Source organism: Poecilia mexicana, unplaced genomic scaffold (genome assembly GCF_051168715.1).
Source record: "Poecilia mexicana isolate PSO_F unplaced genomic scaffold, ASM5116871v1 scaffold_21, whole genome shotgun sequence".
Taxonomy (NCBI): Eukaryota; Metazoa; Chordata; class Actinopteri; order Cyprinodontiformes; family Poeciliidae; genus Poecilia; species Poecilia mexicana.
In genome coordinates, this window is record NW_028263390.1 from 9,552,862 (window position 1) to 9,574,837 (window position 21,976).

The window sequence follows — 21,976 nt, forward strand, 5'->3', positions numbered from 1 at the left end:
AGCCTTTAGTAGCTGCCCCTAGATGAAACTTTAAAAAAAATAAAAAATAAAAAAAACTATTTGAGGCCCGATTACATTTTTAGGCTAATGCTAATGATGCGATTAGGAAACCAAAAACACAAAACAATACTCCAAAAACTTAATAAAAAAATAAATAAATAAATAAAAGCTTTCAGTTTCCCAGTCAAGTTTTTACTGAGAGAGACAGTCTAACTTACCTGTTCATAGAGGTTGGCCAGCCAGTTCATGCCTTTGAGCTGATAACCCTTGAGTTTTCCGTTGAAAATGGTGGGCTGAGGAATGTCCTCGCCTGCTTGGATGGAGGGGTTTGACAGACTGTAGCTCTCTCCAAACCCAGAGGCCAGTCCTGAGGACATGCTGCCCGCAACATGCAGAGAGGCACTGCGGCTGTCTTTGGCCTCTTCGTCAAACATCCTTGTCTACATGAAGAGACGACAGAGGCATATTTAAGAGTTCTTCTTTTCTGTAGGCGATGACAGAATCTCCATTGATGGAGGGATATCAGCTTACTCTCTCTTGGTGAATCTGATAAGCTTCTCTAGCATTCCTCAGGGCCTGCGATTTGTAGAATTCGCTGTCTGTAAGCACATAAAATCATTTGATATAAACGATTAGAATCAAATTCAATATGAAGTTTTTACTGATCACATACGGTATTGGTTGAACAAAACAAAGTAAAGCTGGAAATTTGGTATGTTTTTTTTTTGTTTTTTTTTTTACGATTGCCTCACTGCGTTTGTCTAATAAATCAAATAAATTCCTCAAGCTGCTTATCATACCATAATCCTCCTGTCCAACATTGACCATCACGCCTCCCCCCACATCGATTTGTCTCTGTGACGAATTGTCTTCGAGCTTTCGCAAAATGTCCTCCTGCGTCGTGTCCCCTCCCGGTGTCCCCATGCTGGCCTTGCCGCTCATGAAGTGAGCGTACAGCTCCGTCTGAGTGATCAGAAAGTTCAGCTTGCGCTGCTGACGTTTAGCCTGCGGAGGGAGTAAACGTCAGTCCATCCAAGATTGTAAAAGAACATTTTTCATGTCAAAATTCAATCCCTTTGCTGTACAAATCTCATTCTTAGTCCTTTTTAGTCAGAAAATAGTTTAATCCAATTGAAAGCCTTGTCCAGACTGTGTAGAAACCCCGTTCTGACGTCTCCAGCCACATCGACCCAGTAGTGACCCACCTCTCTCATCTCTTCGTCGAGTTTCCGCTGCTCCAGAGCTTCCTTCTCGGCTCTCTTCCTGTGCTCTTTTTCCACTTTGTCATATTTCTTCCAGTAGAGCATCATCTCCTTGGTGAGGCGCCGCGCGCGGGGCAGCGTCTCTTTGCAGTTCTTCTGAGCCTGGATGGCGGCACGCCGGACCTCTCGCATGCACTGGTGGGCCAGCTGGAATAACACCAAGCAGCTGTTAACGCTCAGAGCCGTAAAATGACTTGACGACGTCAGTAAAAGTTTATTTTAAGCATGTAGTTGTCTGTGAAGTTGACTTACTTTTTTAGCGTTGGTGAGTACTACGTTTTTGGCAGACGTCTTCTGCTTGAAAGACTGTAATAAAGATGAAGAAAAATAAAAGGTTATTAAGGGCAAAAAACAATCTTCAGGTCATATTTTGTCCACAATCGTAGAGCAAATGCGGGTTTGTCCCTTGGTTCTTACACACTGACCTTAGGGATCTCCTTTTTAGCGATGGTGAGCCACAGTTTACGCCGCCGTGCGTTCAGCTGTTCAACAGTGAGATGCTTTTTCTTCACCATGGGCAGTGGAGCATCGTGGGAAAACTTTGCAAACACCTTGGTGATGTACGGACGCTCCTCGTTGAGAAATTCTTCTCCTCTTTTCTTTTTCTTCTTCACTTTCTTTAATTTTGCTAAACAAAAACAACAAAAATAAAAAATAAAAAAAAAGAAAAACGTGGAATATTTTTATGCTTTTTAGCACCAACATCATCAACATCTTCCCTTACCTTTGATTTTCTTCTCATCTTTAATTTTCTTTTTCTTCGCTCCCAGGTGGCGCTGCTGCTCATAGAAAGGATCGTGACTTGACAGGAGTCCTGTGCTGTAGTACTGATACTGACAGAGCTGCACAGAGAGATGCACAAAATGATCAGAAGGGGGAACTCCTAAGTGGGCGGGACTCTTAGCATGGATCCCGGTCGCCGGCACCTCTCGGTCGGAGTAGAACTTGCTCTGATGCTGCCGATTGTAGCGGTGTAACCGAAGCATGTCGTGGAGCTCCTCCCGAGACAAACTGAAGTTAGCGTCGTCGGACTCTGCGTCAGAGTCTGTGGTGTCGTCACTCAGGAGGATGTTCTGCAGGATACACAAGAAAGGAGGCTAAAACGGAATGCAAATGGTTCAAAATAAGCCAATTTAAAAAAAAATGGGAGCAGCACTTCAAGTAGTTATTAACTGTAAATACCAGATTGTTAAGCTATATATGGCAATCCTTCACTAATAAACTATCAAATAGTTGTTTATTGAATGTTAATTATAATATAGTTAACTATATATTAACTGGTCATTTGTGTAATATGTTTACATGCTTAAAAGAAAGCGGCTGTCATTACCTTGAGCCATTTCCTGTTCTTTTTCAACTTTGAAAAATTGTAGAGATTCGTTTTGTCGGCCTTTTGGTCTGCTGGATTGAAGCGAGGGGAAGAATGTCATGTTTTATAAATAAACGTGATGCAGTGAGGTTTGTGCAGGAGAAAAACATCTCGTCTCTGAACGTCCTCTTACCTTTGCCTTGCAGTACTCCGTTAAGGGGTTTGCAGTCTGACAGCGCATCTTCTTGCTCGCATGGCTCAGTCTTCACCGACAACGCTGCGTGTTGGTTGGAGGCGTCCAGGGAAAGGCCCGTCCCCAAAGCGCCGTCGCTGTCATCGCTATCGTCGCTACAGTAACAACACGAAACTTAAGTGCACTGATCTGCAGTCCGTCCCTGTGACATCCCCCTCCTCTTCTCTATACCTTATGTCTCTGTTAAAGATGGAAGCGGTTTGTCGCAGGAAACTGTCCAACTTCAGAGATCTTTCCAAGCGCTGCAGGTAGAGAGGCTTGGCCAGGCCAGAGAGCCCCGGCGTCCTGTCCTCCTGGCGGCCATCTTGCCCTGACGCCATGCAGCACTTACTCCTCCGCCCAGCAGGGCAGAACCCTTTACTGAAGAAATGCACACACTGAAGATGAGTAAGTTATACACGACTGGAGGGGGGCCAAGAGGCTAATTCCAGGATGCGCAGTATTCTAGAAGCACATAATCCATGCACAAGGCCACAGAGGATCTTTACCTTTTGGGAAAGAAATGGCATTCCTCTTGAGTCCAAGATGAATTACCTCACAAAGGTGAAAGAGTCTAGAAAAGAAGAAATCCAATCATTTTCTCTTACACGTGATGCATGTACGTGTAACATGCATCATGTTACACGTACTCCACAAAGTGCGGAGAAAGTTATTTACTTAAATTCTAACAGTTTAATTCTGCCACAACTTAGAGGACATGTGTGATGTTGATATGGCTCAAAATGAAAATGAGTTTGACAGCCCTGCTGTATTATTGCTTAGCAGCACAGTTTCTCTAATTTTATGAAATGGAGGAAGTAAAGAAGTGAATTCTTGTGAAAAGACCATGCGAACTATTAGGAAAGCAACTAACAATTATTTTCGTAATCGTTTATTCTATTGATTATTGTGATGATTAATCTGACAAGACTTTTCATTTACTTAATATTGTATGTCCTACAATATTAAAAGTAAAATATACGTATATATATGAAAATAGAAATAATCCAATTGTTTTATTGTATAAAATGCAATAACAGCATTCCTTTGGTGTATACTTGATCCTTAGTAGCAAAGGATGCATCCAGGTAGCTGCTAAATAATACTTCTAACATGAAAATGTGGAAAGCTCAGCCCTTTCTGCTTCACTTAACATCAAGTGGTGATTACTTTTTGGATTATGTAATTGGATAGCAGTAGATTTTTTTTGTTTGTTTTACTTAATTTGAACCAAGTGAAGCTAAAACTAGGCCAATATGGCCTAAAACTAGGCCATATTTGTAAATAGAACATATTTACAAATATGTAGTTTTTTTTTTTTTTTTTACTTTTTTCAGTCTGTACACACTAGTTAATGAGTAACTGCTAAATTAGTTGACCATCAATTCAATGATCACTTCATCTCAGTTAATCCAATTACTTATGTTAGTCCTTGTTGCTAAGTTATAGTAGTTCATAGCACCTGCATTACATTAGTGAAGATATGTGCTTTTAATATGGAAACTCCTGTGTGTGTGTGTGTATGTGTGTGTGTGTGTATATATATATAGTTTTATATTTTACAGACGAATTGGTAATTGGAGGACACTTTAATATGTTTCTGGAAATATACCTTGATCTGCTCAAAAGGTTTTTATTAAACATTTGGACTCTTTAATGACTCCATTTTTGAGAGCATGTATAGCTCATAAAATAAGCAAAATACATTTATGCGGTCCAAAATTTCAGGAGGATTGGCACTCCCAAATTCCTTGCTGTTCTACAGGGCCTCAGCGATAAAGCCTTTACATTTCTGGCTCATGTAACGTCTCAAATTATGGAAGTTGTGACTCCTTATTATTCTTGGAGTATCTGAAACCTCACATACATTAACCAAAACTGGATCACAATTTCCTATTGTCTCATAACAGCAGGGGGAAAAAACAAATAAATGCTCACATTATGGAAGAATAAGAATGTTCCAACAATTAAGATATGGACAGAGGGTATAACAAAGGCATTCCATTTATAAAAAACAAGATATGTTTTGAAGCATAGACTCTAAATAAATATTTGATCAAACTTGCCAACCCATTATGAGATACAGGTGTAGCTCATGAGTTATATAACCTTTGTAACCCTGGCTAATTCTGTTAAATTGGTCATACTATTATCCTATCTGTAAAATTGTTCTGTTTTGTCTGAGGATCTGTAGATACAGATAAATATTTAAATTATTCTTTTAACTTAACTAAAAAATGTCTAATGCCTAGAACAAATAATTTTGAGTTACGCTGTAAGAGTCCCAACTTGAATCTAAGGTAAAGAATCTATGGCAGTGGCAGGAAAGATCAGTGACAGACTTTAGTCAAAAATTGAAGAGGGGTCAGTGTTTGAATCCAGTGATGTCAATATAGCTTTTTACAATAACTGAGAAGGGCACAAATATTTTTTACATGCTATATTGTGTGTGTGCGTTTGTATGTGAGGATAAAAATAAGCAAGAATTGCCAATTGTAATGTGAATTGGCATGTTTGGTTTGCTTTAGAAGTGTTAAAAATTTAATTAAAATAAAGACAGGCTTTGTTGTTTTTAGAATGCAGAAATGTGTTTTATCATTACTATTTGTCTGTCATATTTCGTTATAGAGAAGCACATCCAGACGAGCGCTGATGGAGGGCTCCTCTTGCTAGCTAACCTTCGGACGGTTAGCATACAAGCTAACGACCGTTAGCTGGCTCCGATCAGTTATAGAAAGGGGTCAAGGTGCTGGTGCACACATGCGCTGACAGCTGTTTATTAAACCAGCCCTAATATTCAAGTCAATATTGGTAGATTCCTTCAGTAGCCACCAAATGTAATTAGACAACTGTTTGTTGTATCATTTTTAACGTGGTTTATTATCAGAAATGCTAGCTGGCTAGCTTATCAGAAACGAAGGAGTTCTGACGAGGACATCGTCTCACGCCATAAATATGAAGTATTCAAACTGGTTCTGTCTCTTTAAGGCCACCACCTCCCAGCCTAAACAATGTATAAAGATATATCAGTTTAATAATAATTTGTTGGCTTGCTTGCTGTTACGACACCGAGGCCCACCGCCCGCGCCTCTCGTACCCTTGCAGCGGGTAATAGCAGAGGCTCGGCTGCCTGGTGTATGCACGATCCCCATCTTTTAATTCTTTCTCCCTCCTGGCCATCTTCCCCATTGCTCCTTCGCCATAACAACCACCGCGGAGTCTCTCACCTCAGCCCCGTGTCCCCCCTCCGGTCCCTCTCGTCGCTGCTGCCGACTCTCGGTTCTGTGGCTCCAAAATGGCGGTTTGAGGCACCAAGCGAGTCTGTGAGCTTTGAGTCGGCAGCAGCAGCAGAGAGGCGGCCACTTTCTGTTACTGAGAGAGCAGAGACACGACGCCATGGCCAGGTTACAGCAAGGAGCAGGCGCTTTAATCAATACCAGATAGAGAGACGAGAGTCAACCGGTATCTTTGAGCCAACACCAGCAACCAAAAAAAAATAGCAAGATTTCTTTACGGTTAAAAAATGTTATATTACTCTCACATATGACATTGCAAGTCGTATAAATATGCATAATACAAGCACGACGATGAATTTCCGATCTCGATTGATAGTGTCTGCTTTCTGCGAAGATTGCCGAACTACGTCTTTCGTCACCACAAGGGAACTCCGTTTTTGGTAAGATGAGGCAGCAACGTTTAAGAATTTTTAGGGTAGAGGGAATAAACCGGATTTTGCTTTAAAATAAGAAATAAAATAATAAAAAAAACCTCCATAGTATTCTATAGTAAAATAAAGCAACGTGTCTTTCATTTCTATAACTGTAATGTACAATATGCTTGTTCCCAGAAAACACAACAAATCTTACATTTGTTGTGATTATGGCTGACTGGATGCATTAATCTTTAAATTTATTATATTCAGTTCAAAAGATAAATTTTTATACAGATGTAATAAAATTTTATACAGATAAACTTTTGATGCATCTCCAAAAAGTAATTTGTTTCTGTGCGTCGCAGGGAATATTTCATAATGTCTGAGGTGAAAAAACTTTTTTATACAAAATGGGCACAAAGGCATACCAGTGGAAGCTAGCGAATAACGTAAGCGCACATTAACAAATTAAGATAAACTTAACTACGAATTTCATAAAGATATTTCTATTTTAAGAATAGCTTAAAACTGTTTTTTTAAGTATTCCCCACACAAAAATTTATATATATATATATATATATATATATATATATATATACACACACACACACACACACACACACACAAAAACAAGTTGCAAACACTGTGTGTCTACTAGCATGATATATCCATGACATGAACTGGAAAAGTCTTGCAGGTGTGATCCAACTAATTATACAGCTTGTTATAAATATGCAATAACTTTTATGTTGGAGAAAACAAGTTATTGCTTGTCATTTAACCATTTTCCTTAAATATAAGTACAATTTAAGAAGAGCGCTCATGTTTTAGGTATCTAGACAGTACAATTTACTTTCAGATTTAAGTAACTTATAATTTTACAAACTTGAGCTCAAAACCAAACACTTCTGGATATTTGCCTTAATCTGCTGCTCATACTGTGCTTTCACATCTACAGAGATTTCCCTCTATAGCCACATTGATGTGCATTTAATTTTGTACCCTCAGCCTAAAACGAGTCTGAATATTTCATCAGTTTTAAACCAAATTTTTTCTACCTCAAAACCCAAGTCTTGATGTTACAGCAATTCAATCCCAAAATGGCTTTAATATGAAGTAACAGTTTATTTTCCACAGTTACTGGATAGTAAATTATTACAGACCAAGAAACAGAACAAACAGAGATGCTGTTGTGTGTTATGTTTTAAGTGCCAAACAACCACCCAACGTAATGCTAAAAGCTAAAACTTGGTGACATCTGCAGTTATTGTCACATTTATGCAATGTACTGTACTGACTGCAAATATTTTATATTACATTGTCTTGCATCATCTTTCACAAAGTCAGTTCTTGACGATCGCTCTTTAAATACTTATATACAAAGTGCAAAGTTTGTTCCATCAGACTGACAGCAAAATAAGAAGGATTCTGTAAATCAGAATAGGCACTACCAACAGGCAATCAGGCAAATATCGTTTTCTACGGAGTTCCTTGGTCCTACGGGTTTCACAGACAAAAAAAGAAAGGCTTTTGCATCTTCGTTTTCAAACAGATGCCTTCACAGCCAGCTGGATTTGTCCTGTTCAAATTTCTGCGGGTCAATGAAAGGCTTGTCGATGGATTTGATCATCAGTTCGCCACAGTACACGCACTCAGATGCAACGATGTCATCGATGTCCGATACGATCTGCTCACGGCTCGTTGCCCCGACGCCCTTTCCCAGACTCGCCGTGTCCCCTTCCTCCTTTTGAGTGGGACGGTGGCGAGATTTAGAGGACTGTGTTGTAGCAGCCAGTTTCTTCTGGAGCTCTTCCAGGCGATTCTGCTTGAAGGCTGAGAGGTGAGGGGTCACTTCCTATATGGTAGGAAAACAAAATACGCAAAAGAAATCACGTCTTGGTTGCTATATTAACGTTACTGGTTAAAGTTAAAGATCTCTCAGTTTATAAAGCCTTCGTATAAAGCAAAAGGTTCCCAAACTGTGGGGCGCGCCCCATAGGGGGGGCGCGGGAAGCCGTCTGGATGAAAAAAAAAAAAAACATGAACACTGTATGCGCTGGGTTTTTACCTTAGAACCTATTTACCTATGTCAATTTGATACAGTAAAGGCTTCCACACTTCCCATATTTGTGTCCTCTGTCACTTTTATCAGCAGTTAAAACTGTTTAATCCGTTGTTAACATGTTGTAACCTGTTTTTCCGAGCCGCCTTTAAACGCAACATGAGCGCTACGACGCTCGCGCTGGGTTTCCACCTGTGAAGGAGACCTGCTGCTGCTGGGCGGAGCTACGTAGGTTTGTGTTAGAATCACGGCAGCAAACCAGCAAAACGCAAAGAACTTTTCACAGTTTTTCCCTCCAAACTAACCGACTGTGTTGAGTAAAGCTGTTGGATGCAGGTAATGTTAGCTAAAAGATGACTAGATAATATCAATACAGAACCTTAAGCTTGTTAACAAGTAGCTTGTAGGCTACCGATGTTGGTGTCTATTTTCAGCTACGTACATTCATTTTGCCCCAAAAAAGTCGATGCCCCCTGCCGCCCCCCCGTCACACGCATCGTTTCAACCAGACAGCCATTTGTAATCCATAGGGGGGGGGCACAGAAAATGTTTGGAAACCACTGGGGGGGCGCAGAAGAAAAAGTTTGGGAACCACTGGTATAAAGCATTTCTACAGCTGGAAAAACAGGAAGTTTAGACCTGTTTTTACCTGAAACAGGCAGTCGTTATGGAACATGTGTCCACACAGAAACAAATAGAAGGGTCTGTTGAGTAACGGGAAGTCACATGCTGCACACTTTTCTTGGGAGTCCACAACGCCGTACTTATTCCTCATTTCCTGGATGTCTTCCCTGATTCGTTTAGCACTCTCTGTGGCTTCCTCCATTTCCTGCTTCAGCTCCTCGATGTGCTTGTTGTACTCCTCCAGGGAGCTGCAGATTGCCTCCTGAAAAAAAAAGGATTGCATTTCTAAAACAAAACAAATATATTCAACATTGTGATATTTTAAAAGGATTGTAAGCAAAGCTCCTAAATATACTCTCATATCAGCCACATCTCATGGAAGCTGATCATTTCTTAAAATCACACCTTATATTCACACAGAATTGGTTTTGTTGTTACAATGTTCAAATCATCATGAATGAGGACCTTAAAGTGGTCAATGGTGACAAAATCTGGAAAGAAAGGCAAGATGTCTTCGATCTTGAGCAAGTTGCAGCTGGACAGACAGTTCATGGCTTTCTTCACATCCTTCTCCTCCTGCACCACATGCCTGGCGATCTTCAGCCAAAGTTTTTTCCTCATCTCCTCGTCGTCCTCGGGCAGATCTGCGCAGGACTTGGCCAAGTCCACGTCAACCTATAGACAAGAGAAAACCTTTCTAAAACCACATTCAAAGCATGTGAAGAAATGGAACTTGCTGTACGAGCATTAAAGGTGACCTATTATGCTTCCTTGAACAGGTTCTGATAAGTCTATCGGCTGTACAAAACACATTCATTTAATTTTTTTCACAAAATCATCCTTAAATATTGAGATTTTCTGATCAGTTCAGTTCCACAGACTCTTGTCTCTTTAAATTCAAATAAGCTGCTGCTGGCCACGCCCCCCAATTCAACATTTACACTTGCACATGAAAATGACTGCAAACCAATATGTAATTATGTACATCTTTGAAAAGCAAAAGTGGAGCCTCATGCACGACCAACAAGAATGCATCAAGTGGTTTCTTCATTGTAAGTCAACAACAAAAGACTTGGGTGTTTTTTTTAAAGTGCTTGGGCTGTTATTAGAAACAGTTGAGACCCCAATGGAAGTACAAGAAAGTGCAGCAAGTGAATTTTATATAACAAGCCCCCTTTAACAAACCACGAAGGAGCATCACTTACCTGTAAAGCCAGATCCACTGCCTCCTCGTGCAGTTCCATTATTCTATAAACCAGCACACAGGCCTGAAGAAAGCCATGCTCCGCACACAGCCTGAGTGCATACTTCAGGTCATAGTGGATCTCTGAGGGGTGAGTACCCGCCTGTCTGAGATACTGCAATAGAGAGTCTGGCTTGTACTTTGCATAAAGTGACAGCAAGTAGTTATGAATGGCTTCCTCAGTGACATTCAGCTCGTAAACACAGAACTCCATGTAGCGGATGGTCTCGTTGATCTGCTGGGTGCTGCCCATCTGGCTGTAGTTCATCAGAGCCGGGATGAGCTTCTTCGGGTCCAGCCTCTTGCCCATCTGGATCCACGCATTCACCACGTTCTTGGGAATGTGCTGCATGAGGACCGGCGAGAACTTATAGAAGAGCTTTTCGTCGCAGTGCTTGGCGAGCACGTCCAGGGCCGCACTGAAGTTGTCGTGCTGGCAGTAGTGGGATATGACCCTCTCGTAGTCCTGCATGACGACCGAGAAGTAAACCATGTCGTCCACGTTGCCGTGGCTGGCCAGCAGGTCGTAAATGGTGCCGCGGTTGTTGAACAGGCAGTCCCTGTGCTTGGAGCTGCTCAGGAACTGGCGGAACTCGTCTCGGGTTTCCTGGAAGATGAGGGTGTTGTCGTCACTCTCCAGCTGCCCGAGTCGGTTCAGGTAGAGCTCGGTCAGCCAGGTGACCAGCAAGGTGATCTGCGTTCTCTCGCTTTGTTTCAGATTGTTCAGTTTCTTCAGCAAGAACTCCTTCAACGCTTCTTCTTGTTTCGCTTCGATGAACTTGAGCGCTATCTCTTCGAAGTAGTTCTGAGTGAGTGCGTAGCACTTGGCGCTTTCCAGGTATCTCTTGTTCTGGAAGCAGTACTCGGCCTCCTTAGCCAGCACCATGTCCATGCACTCGGGCCGGTCGCGGCAGTACTCCTTGGCGAGGTCAAACTTGTTCATGCTCATGTACATCTGCCAGACGTCCCTAGACTCGCGCTGGATGTGATATCGGAAGACTGCTCGCTCCGTGTAGATCCATACCAACCCGCCAATCGGATCTTTGATCATTCTCTTAAGGGGGCCAAATTTATCTGGGAACACGTCCTCATACACCACCTGTCCGTTCAGAGTGCAGATCGCCTTTATTCGGTCATGAAGCAGCAGCAGGAAGTGGAACTGTGTCAGCACAATGGAGATGGGTTTGTTCTGGCTAATGTCAATATCCGGTGTGTATTCCCATACCTGATTGGTGGTAAGAGAACAGATTAGCAGAAGGTTTGTTGCAGAGAAATGTGAGAATGACCAAAGTTAAGGCCCCCCACATACTTCATCTGAAGCTGAACAGGCGATGCGCAGTCGCATGGATTCAGTACGTTCATATTTGGGCACACCTTTCAGACAACGGGGCAGACCAGTGTGGGTAGACCCCTCCCCTTTCTGTATACGTCATGGTTCCCCCTCTCTCCCTGTATCCTCTATTTTGCTTTTATGAAACTGTCACAGAGTTACCGCCACACATTTCTACTGACAGTCTCCGGCAGTTAACCATTTACCAATATATGACTTCTATATATCACTATATAGAAGTCAGCTTCATATAGTGAAGAATTTCACAAATGCACATAATTCCTCACAAGTTAAACGTTCCTCAAAAGTATTCATGTGTCCTGCCGATACAAAAACCAGATAGGGAAAGTGAACGAGTTGAAGGAAAATATCAACTTTGCTGACTGAACGCATTTCCCCATAAAACACGGCAACAAACTTCTGATCAATCAGACAACAGTTCGCACAAAGTTCTTCTGGAATAGTTCGACCAGGGCCTGGCGTCGAGTTCGGCAGGCAGACAAAATTATTTTTGAAATTTTCAACGCGCGTCTACGTCGACGACAACCAATTTCGACAGTCATGTATGTGGGAGCCTTTAATCTTTAACAGGTAAAGCCGTCTAACAGATATTTACCTGGACGTCACTCAGCAGGGAATCGGGCCGGACGTAGTCCAGCTGGCCATAGAGAACGCCATTACCCATCATCCAGGCAAACGCTTTGGGGAAGTTCCTAAGTTTTGCTGTGTAGAAGGTAATCTCACTGTATCCCATGTTGGCTGGGAACTCCTGGAAACTGGGCAGCAGGTCCTGGTTCTGACTGAAGATGGTGCTGAGACCTTGCTGCTCCGACCCCTCGGCCACCTTACCCACAAACTGGAACAGGCGCTTGCGGGTGGTGGCGATGATGAAGTACTTGTTTTCTGGGCTTCGCTCTATTTCCAAGCAGCAGACTGGTGCAGGCCTGCCATCCTCTTCCAGGTAGTGAACCTGCCACAGGGCAAAATCAAGTAAGCATTTAGTCACATGCAAGAAGAATAAATAATATAAACATTTGCAAAAAAACCCAAAAAAACAAAAGGGAAACTTCAATCCAACACTTACCTGTCTGAAGTACTGATCCGGGTTGGTATTGAACAGGCTGCCCTCGTTCGCAGAGATCTCCGCTTCAAAGATGATCCCCTGACTGGTGCCAACCAGGATGGGCCCTGTGCTGGTCTCGTTGCCCAGCAGCTTGTTCCAGCCCACGCTCTCGATGAGGTGGCCTCTCCAGCGGGACAGACTGCGCACCTTCTGGGTGTTCCTGTTGAGGTACAGACACTCGCTGGTATTCAGGCTGATCAGCAGATGGGAGCCTGCGGACGGAAAATACAGAGGAGGATTTAGTAGTTGTTTTTATGCATCTCGTAATCATACCACTGTCACGATACTGTGATAAATGATGGTGTGTGTGAAGCTTGTGCGTTTGCGTTTGGAATAACAACACATCTGAAAAACGAGAATAAAGTGCAGAAAGGTCTAGTGAGGTAATAACTTGCCTTTTTTTATAGCTAGGCAGTAACGACAACAAAGATAATAAGCAAAAATCTTTGGTGAAGGTCTTTTCTGGATCTTTGGAGTAATTGGGGCTAAACACAAATGCACCAATTCTGCTTGTAAAAAGGTATGAATATCTTATAATATAAGGACACAATTATGCACTTGTCCGTGGTGCATTATTGCACAAATTTCCAATAAAATGTATTATGTGTGCTTTTAATTGGACAAAATGTTTAACAAGTACAAGGGTTCAGAATTCTTTTCGACCACTTGTTTTATATGACCATATATTCGTGTGTATTTTAAAATTTTACCTGTCGGGTCCAGGAACAGCTTGTACACTTTGCTGTCCTCTTTCCTTCCTAATTCGGTTTGATTGAGTTGATCTGGTTTTGCCAAGTCAATCCTGAACAGAACCGAAAACATTACTGTCAAAAGCTTGACTGGGATGGCAAATAACTGACAAATATCAGCAGAACACCTTGAATAATCACAAAAAAAATATATAGCCTTTGTTTTAAAATAATTAAATGAAAACATCGCAGAACCCCACCGATTTTTAAAAAAGAAGGACTTTTTACCTCAACAACGTGTCTTTTCCCAGACTCATGCAGAGCTGGTTGTTGCAGACTGCCAAGTGATTTATCCTCTCAGGTGGAGTAAAGTCAATCCTCTGTTTGTTGAATATTGGCTTTTCTTCCTCCAGTCTGACATTCACAAAGCCTTGGGTAGAAGAAGAGAGCAGCGTTTCAACTTTGCAGGCCTTGATTTGAACGTAGTTTTGCAATGCAATGCTCTTTAATTCACTGGTTCCTCGTTAGCTAAAGAGAGAGCATGGAAACCTTACCTGAATGTGTTAGCCCGATGTTGGCAGAGCTCAGGCGGCTGTGTTGCTGAGAACTTTGCCTGATGTTTTGAGAGTCCTCATACTCATCAAGAATAGAAGCCATAATGAAATGAGCAGAGGAACACTTATTTTACGCCCTGCAAATTACTAAATCAGATGGTCAACATTAGCTAGCTAGCTAGCTAGCTTTGGCAACATACACAATTAAATGTTCAGCTAACCTATTTCTCAATTTGTGTCTAAAATAAATACGCACAACAGGCTGCAAAATTTTCACGTAAACTTCAAAGGCATTGAGGAAAGTACGTTTAAATAATTCGTGCAAAAATAGCAGCCAAAATAGCTTCCGACTGCACAACACAAGGCGAAACCTCAGAGTCAGGTGATCGGGGAATCATGTGATCACTGTGGTTGTAGTGCTGTCTTGAACCAACAGAGGGCGCACTGAGTTCAGATTAGAATAGTATGTATTGAGATATTAAAATACAAAGCTAGAAAAGCTTTAAGTGTAATATCTAATATGATAATATGAAGTTATGTATATGATTTGTGTATAATGTGCAGATATCTCTTTTTTTACGTATCTGAATCTGACTGTAAGCCAAATAAAGGTCAATTTAAGGACTTTTAGGGTGCTTTGCAAAAATGTTCACAACTTTTTTAACATTTTGTCACATTACAATCAAAAACTTCAAGCATTGTGGAGGGTTTTCTGTGCTTAGTCAACACAACATGGCGTATAAATAAAACTGAAGCAGGACGGAAAATCTTGCCCGCGTAGTTTTCCAAACTAATTTAAATTCAGCCATTGTGATTTGTCTTCTTTAAGAGCAATACACAATTGTTACCAAAGTTTCCTAAATGCATTCAGGTCTGGACTTTAAATGGGCCAGTCTAATTTATGTCATTCTATTGTGCTTGTGTGCATCCATGTTTAAAGTTGTTCTTCTGTTAAAAGGTCAATCTTCACCCCGAGTCTCAAGTTTTTTGACACCCTGAAGAGACATTTTCCTGGCCAGCATTAAGTATGTTTTATGTGTCCATCAATTTTCCCACAAACTCTGATAACGTTAAACCCCCATCCACCCATACACCACAGCATGATGCTGCCACCACTATATTTCACTGTTACCGTCTATTCAGAGTGATGTGTATTACTTTTTTGTCACAGGAAGCATCTTGACCATAGGCATTAAGAGCTTCAGAGCAATCCAACCAGTCCAACTGTCTTTCATAGCGCTTATGCCAAACAGGAAGCTGAATTTAAATTAGTTTGGAAATTAGTTTGGCTTTCTTTTGATACTGACTTTCTTCCTGTAATTCTCCTTTTCACTGTCATTTCATCACCAAACTTTCCTTTTATCTTCTCTTCAACTTTCCCCCCGTCACCCTTTTGCTGTGGTGTTTGTGCACTAAACAAACCCGAGGTCTTCACTTGACAGATGGAGAAAGTTGCTGCTAATCACGTGACTTCTGGAAGCAACTGATTTTAATGGGTTTTATTTAGGGCTATCATTTTGTGAAATAAAAAAATGCTTTAAAGATGACTACTTTTTTGAAAGGATTATTATTATTATTATTATTATTATTATTATTATTATTATTTGTTTTGTTTTGATGTTATATATTCAAGTTGTCCCGCTGAAGTCTGATTTTGGGTTGTTTATTTGTGTTTTGTTTCTTTTTTTGTTTAATTTTTTTTTGTTTTTCCGTATGTGTTGGAATACATAATTTATGATACCTTTCTAAGGTTGATTGTGTATGCTTATATTATTATTATTATTATTATTATAAACAAAAAATAGGATTATTAGACTTAAAGACCTTGAATGAAATGTATGCCACATCAGATTTTAGTTTGCAGATTTTAATTTGCAATGCACTGTAGTGTAGGTGTGCGACATAAAATCCCAATAAAACACACTGGAGTTTGTATTTTTTTACGAGACAAAAAAAAAAAAAAAAAAAGGTGAAAAGGTCTCCACATGAAGAGGGCATAAATTATAAATCATCATGTGCGATTTTAACCCTGACTTTGAAACGTAACCCCGGCTAAACCTCTTTGTTTAGAGCTCTTTTGAAGCTCTCTTATCTTCGTGGGAGTGTCTATGCAAATCATAACCTGGTCGCATTAAGAAAGGCGCCTCCCACACTTGTTGCTGCGCATCAAGCCGAAGGAGTCGCGTCCCTTCAGTCACAGCAGTAATGCGCGGCGTGGACACGCACAGCGGCGCTTTAACTCTCTGCAGCGACACTCCGATTTCAAACGAGCAGGCAGGTGGGAGGCAGAAGAAGAGTTGGCGTCCCGAACTTTAATGCTCACCTCGACATGCCACCCCAAATGGATTACTTTTACCACGAGTCCCGAGTCCCTTCAGCTTGCGGGCTTACCCGGGAGGACGAGCTGGACCCCGATGTGATCAGCTGCATGCTGGTCGGAGACGGAGCGGTGGGGAAGACCAGCATGATCATCAGCTACATCTCCAACGGATACCCGGCAGAGTATCAGCAGACGGGGTTTGATGTGTTTTCTGGTGAGTTTTTTTGTGTGTGTGTGTGTGTGTGTGTGTGTGTGTGTGTGTGTGTGTGTGTGTGTGTGTGTGTGTGTGTGTGTGTGTGTGTCTACCACTAAGACATTTTTGGTCTGTTGTTGGAACTAATTGATTGTGTTGCTGCTCTTCAACAGGTCAGGTCCAAGTGGAAGGATCTCCAGTAAAAATTCAACTTCTGGACACAGCTGGACAGGTAAGATTCTTCTTTTACATCATTCAGTACTTCATACTGAATGATGTAGAATTTGTTAATATTGTTTGAGACACTTAAAGTTACACTTTTAAAGAACCATTTGGAATATTGTCTTTTCGTGGTTTAACAACCAATCAGTCAAATGCATAAGTAAACTAAGAAGCTGCATAGAGCATCCGAACCAATAGGGGACACCAGAATTGTCAGACAAGTTGGGTTTGTGAATGTAGATACTTTTTGTAAGGGTAACACATAAGCACTTCTGATGTTATCAATATATGGGAATCATTTTAAACAAGCTATTGTTATAAATGAAGATGCACCAATCAATCAGACACAAATTGGAAATTGCCAATTTTCTCTTGATCATCTTTGAACGGCAGGTCAAAATAGAATATTTATATTTCGATGCCTTTAACTCATTAACCAACATCAACCAACAACATTTATTTGAGTTTCATCAGAGCCAATTTTGAAGGAACACGACGCTTTGATCCATAAACGGGACGATCTTGTGATTCCTTTATTTTCAGTGGGATTCTAAGCCCATATGTCTACAAAACAAAATCTACAGTACTTAAAAAAAATTGTTACAATTCTTAGACTTTATTCCAATTTTGTGAATATGTTTGTTTTGTTATCATGTCAGACCAAAGTTATTTGCCTTCTATGAAATTATCTGAATTATTTTTTAAAAACGAAGCTGGACAGCAAGATCCAATGGAAATGCATGCTTGGATATTTTTACACATGCACATGATATCCTAACAAATTCAAATATAAATATATGTAATTATTTGTTTGCTGATGCTACTTTATAATTTCAATGCATAAAACTGGCTACTTTTTTTACGTGTAAAAAGCACAAAAGGTTTTGTAGGGTGATTTTTATCGTTTCAAGGTGTGATGCATGAAAACCTTGACATCCTCTGTTGAAACCAGTTTGTGACTCAGCAGGGAGATTTCTTAATGAATTTTAATCTTTTCCGCTCGCATCCAGTGAGTCAGTGCGTGCCGCTTCCCCGGCCATGTCTAGAGATCTTGAGTGATACTAAAACAATTCTGCGCCTCTTTGTTTTTGGCACGCAGGAAGAGTTTGACGAGTTCCGAGCTCTGTCCTACGCCCATGCCGACGTCTTCCTCCTGTGCTTCAGCATGGTCGATCCCGACTCGTTCCACAACATCACCAAGAAGTGGGTGCCGGACATCCGGGCCCACAACGCGTCCTCACCCATCATCCTCGTCGGGACTCAGCTGGACCGGCTGCTGGACGTCAACGTCCTCATCGACCTGGACAAGTGCAAAGTCAAGCCGGTGCTGAGCTCGCGGGCCCGGAGCATGGCGGACAAGATCCGAGCCACGGACTACATAGAGTGCTCGTCGCTGACGCAGAAGAACTTGAAGGAGGCGTTCGACGCGGCTATTTTCGCCGCCATCAAGAGCAAAACGCGCAAGGGGAAGAAAAGGAGGTTTTCCGACAGGCGCACCAAAACATTCTCGAGGTGCAGCTGGAAGAAGTTCTTCTGCTTCATCTGAACTCTTTTCGAATTCAGTTCTTTGAAGACTATTTATTTAAGTCATGTATCTCATTGTCTTTTTATGCATTAGATTCGTCATCAGTAAACTCGGCTTGTCTTTTCTTTGACGCATAGTATAGATTGAGAGGTGGATGGTGCTGTAAACTAACCAAGCAGATACGGGGACATTCCCAGCCTGTGATTGGTGTCACACTTACCAGATTGATACATATTCGCATAGTTGTTCCAAGTCGACAGGAGAAGCAGAGTTTGCACATGCTGTTTTTTGTGTGTCCACCACTCGTGTGGTACATACGTCAGAGAGACGGTACATTGAGTTGAGGCTTTGTGAGGTGCAGCTGCAGAGGCCAGACCAGTATATATTAAAAAAAAAAGAAAAGAAAGAAGCAAAACAGCGAATTTGCATGCTGTGCTTTACTACTGGCTACAAACCGAAAGTGTCGGGACTCTGTGTCCTGGCCAATGGGTGTTGTTTTCTCACTTTTCTCGCAGCAATGACTTATTTTTATTTGCCGGCTACAATTAGGCGCCGCATTCTTACCTGTTTGTGAAAGCTTCCCCGGCTGGTTTGGTCAGACTTTTTTTATTCTTCCAGGAAACCAGGTGACACACCTGCTGAGCCTGACACTTGTATTTGATCTGATTTTTATGATTCACAACAAAAGCATATATATATATTTTCATTTAAAGGAAAAGTAATGTCACTGCCCTTTTAATCTTTTGGCTAAGACGAGAACTGGTTCTTGTCTGAGGTGTAAAGGTTCAGCAGAGCAGACACCATTGGCTTTCTGTCTCTTTAATGTGCATCTGTAAAAGCAAAGCACTGCAGGAGCCTTTTTTTTCCCCCCTTTCAAAAAATCACCCGTCTTTGTTTATTAGCTTAATACACTCCTGATCTCTGACGCCCAGTGAGCACAGGCAGAGAAAAGACTCAATAGCCTCGATCTGAATGTCACTTTTCAACTTTACGCCTTTCAAAAAGAAAAAAAAACCTTTTTGAAAGTTTTGCACTCCAGTGTTACAATATGAGGAACATGTATATCTATATAAGTACAAGCTTTACTATGCTTCTTGTGGAAGTGAGTTTGATGTTTTTGTTTATTTTAAACAAGTACGGGGCCATGTTTACTGGCACCACATGTAGAAATGTGTAAAGTGCCTTAAAATGACTTAATTTTGTTTTGCAGTTGCATGATATTACACAGAAAACTCTCCGCGGATCTCTTTTGCGAGGTTTCTCACCTCCCTTACACCTTTCTCAATGTGCAAAGTTTGCCTTGTTTGCCACAGTTCTAGATGTTGGATGCTTTTTCATAAATGACTGTGGATATGGGCAGGCATAGACATGGAGCTGTTTTTCTGCGGCCATTTCCTGATTTATGAAGGCCTGTTCTCTCGTCTTTCCCATTTTTAAGGAGGGATAAGAGAAATCGGCATTTAACGTTATATTTACCACACAAGGAAACAGGAAGTCACGGAAAACTTATTGACAGTCGATTGACGTTCTGACCACATAAAAAAAATTAAGTAGAAGTGTTACAATGTATCACATGTAATGTTTTGTGTGTGTGTGTGTGGTCTGTTTTCTGAACTGCGGGCAACATGAAATATAAAGATAAATGATGTCAAGCTAATTACTGGATGTGTTTTAAGTGAGAAAATATGCAACTGCAATAAAATATTATTTCATCTTAAAGGCTTTCACACAACTTCACCAGGGAGTTTATATTTATGTGGGGCACTGGGTTTTAAAAGCTGTCAAGCTTTAAAACTATGATTTGTTATATTTTTGGCATCACTGTCATCTCAAAACCATCCTGTTCCTTTGCTTTATATCTCAGATTGACATGATGAAAAAAACAATAAACAAAAAGCCTTTTACAGTAAATCTGTGTGTCGTTGGTGTTGCAGCTCAACTGTGAAGTTTGCATTTGTCATGTCTGATAGCAATGACTGACACAAAACACACTCACCCTCTTTTCTACAGGTTTTCAGTTTTGGAAAACTTATAAAGCTGACTGGTTTGTAGTTACCTCACTAAAGATAAATCTCATTTTACTTCTTGGCCCTTAATCAAACATTTCTAAAAGTTAAAGTGAAGCAGCTGTTTTTGTGGCGTCAGGGCCCCTAAAACAGGCAATTTCTCAGGAGAGCATTTGAAAACAAAGTAGCCAGGCTTGCAAATGAGCATTTTTAAGGCACAAGCACCTCTGTTATGTCTAATTTAACCCTTTTAGGATTTTTTTTTTCCACAATGTGTTTTTGTAAATTTTCTTAAGGCATAAAAAAGGTAGGGGAAATTTTTTTTTTTTAAAGAAAATAAAAGAAATTCCAGGATTTTTTTTCAAGATGATCAGTTGTAAGTTTCTCCAAATACAAAGTTATTTGTAAAATACATAAGTACAGTAGTATCAGTCTTTAAGGGTTACTTGATGTCACAATATCTTTGTTTTTATCTGCACGAGTCCTCTGCAGCAGAATAAGGGAATGGATATTAATGAGTTGCTTTTTCGTCTGTCTGCCATATTGGATTTAATAAAAATGGCCGTCAGTTGACAGTGTATTGTATGATGCCCTAGTGTCCACTTCAGGGCTTCGTGTGCATTTATAACATAAAAATTCACAAGAAACACAAAAAAAAGGCTTCTAGATGGCTGACTACTGCAGCAAGCGCTATGCATGAAAGGGTTACATTTTTATGACATATTAAATTTAGTGTAACTGATTATTGTCAATCACTTCATATCTTCCTCTCAACCTAAAGTGTTTTACTTTCAAACCAATCAGTAGAAAGTGTAGTTTGATACAAATTAATGTACATTGTTTAATTAAATTCTCCTGTTATTCCATATGTTTACATTTTTATTGGTCTTGAAGGAGTGTCCCATTTTTTATTCCCCAGGAACTGGGGGATTAGGAGGGCTGGTGGAAAGAGTAAATGTACTAAATGGGATTCAGCCAAATTACCTTCTGAATTGTGTTTTGAAGGTCTTGTCACATGACCAGTAACTTCTGACTGGTTTTAATGGCAATCCGCACGACGGGTTTCAGTGGCAATCTCTTACTAAGTGCTTTTGTCTGCACAAGTGATTTCAAAGGGACGAAGCCATGAGAGACTGTCTCAAGGTTAAGTCATTTTCTGTCATTAACAATAAACTTCTTCGGTGGTCTGCTGTTAGGAATATGAGGCTGAAGAGATTAAAGGGTCCATTATGGTCATTTAAAGACTGAGCTCTGCTGACGTAAAGTGGAAAAGACTGAGCTGAGAAGGGTCGTGAAGTGCTTGGAGGACCCGACAGCTGTGCGGTGAAGATGAGTCACAAGTGAGCCGGAGGACAAAAACACCCGCTCAGCCGTGGTACAGCGGCCGTATGTTTGCCGTTAGTCAGTGTGCCCTCCGTCATGCGCTCGTGTGTCAGGGCTCTGTCTGAACTTCTGCTGTTCTCGGGTGAACGCGGGACATCCGGTTTCTGACCCTGTCTGGAGAGGTCACACACGGGAGCTGATGTTTGGTCATCTGACGCTGTCACAAGTTGGAGCAGTGAACTTTGAGGCGCCTCTCTCGCGGATCAGATGCTGCTAAAGAGCCGTGACCTTTGGCTAAAATGGTTAA

General features: G+C 41.0%; 3 protein-coding genes across 6 annotated transcripts in view; 1 reads left to right on the forward strand and 2 right to left on the reverse strand.

The window, feature by feature from the left end:
• Window positions 1–6,234, reverse strand: part of ino80 (INO80 complex ATPase subunit) — a 40,948-nt gene extending 34,714 nt beyond the window's left edge. Inside the window, exons 1-13 of one of the 4 annotated variants that reach the window (XM_088002233.1) lie at window positions 6,031–6,234; window positions 3,313–3,377; window positions 2,996–3,184; window positions 2,765–2,919; window positions 2,593–2,660; window positions 2,189–2,335; window positions 1,987–2,104; window positions 1,688–1,890; window positions 1,515–1,568; window positions 1,206–1,409; window positions 801–1,005; window positions 532–599; window positions 219–440 (exon numbers count right to left, since the gene is read on the reverse strand). In XM_088002233.1, coding sequence (XP_087858359.1) covers window positions 219–440; window positions 532–599; window positions 801–1,005; window positions 1,206–1,409; window positions 1,515–1,568; window positions 1,688–1,890; window positions 1,987–2,104; window positions 2,189–2,335; window positions 2,593–2,660; window positions 2,765–2,919; window positions 2,996–3,144 — 1,593 coding nt within the window. In that variant the 5' untranslated portion in view covers window positions 3,145–3,184; window positions 3,313–3,377; window positions 6,031–6,234. Of the gene's footprint in view, window positions 1–218; window positions 441–531; window positions 600–800; window positions 1,006–1,205; window positions 1,410–1,514; window positions 1,569–1,687; window positions 1,891–1,986; window positions 2,105–2,188; window positions 2,336–2,592; window positions 2,664–2,764; window positions 2,920–2,995; window positions 3,185–3,312; window positions 3,378–6,030 lie in introns of all 4 variants that reach the window. The other 3 variants (XM_088002232.1, XM_088002231.1, XM_088002230.1) reach the window with 3 other exon arrangements.
• Window positions 6,235–7,560: 1,326 nt separating this feature from the next.
• On the reverse strand, window positions 7,561–14,478 carry vps18 (VPS18 core subunit of CORVET and HOPS complexes). Its single transcript, XM_014996139.2, has 9 exons — window positions 14,081–14,478; window positions 13,815–13,956; window positions 13,548–13,639; window positions 12,799–13,049; window positions 12,331–12,684; window positions 10,347–11,609; window positions 9,607–9,816; window positions 9,167–9,403; window positions 7,561–8,310 (listed from the first exon to the last, which is right to left on the reverse strand). The coding sequence occupies exons 1-9, from the start codon at window positions 14,181–14,183 to the stop codon at window positions 8,014–8,016; spliced, it is 2,949 nt and encodes a 982-aa protein (XP_014851625.2). The 5' UTR covers window positions 14,184–14,478; the 3' UTR covers window positions 7,561–8,013.
• A 1,089-nt stretch (window positions 14,479–15,567) lies between these two features.
• rhov (ras homolog family member V) lies at window positions 15,568–20,251 on the forward strand. Its single transcript, XM_014996138.2, has 3 exons — window positions 15,568–16,614; window positions 16,767–16,825; window positions 17,915–20,251. The coding sequence occupies exons 1-3, from the start codon at window positions 16,410–16,412 to the stop codon at window positions 18,359–18,361; spliced, it is 711 nt and encodes a 236-aa protein (XP_014851624.2). The 5' UTR covers window positions 15,568–16,409; the 3' UTR covers window positions 18,362–20,251.
• The last annotated feature ends 1,725 nt before the right edge of the window (window positions 20,252–21,976 follow it).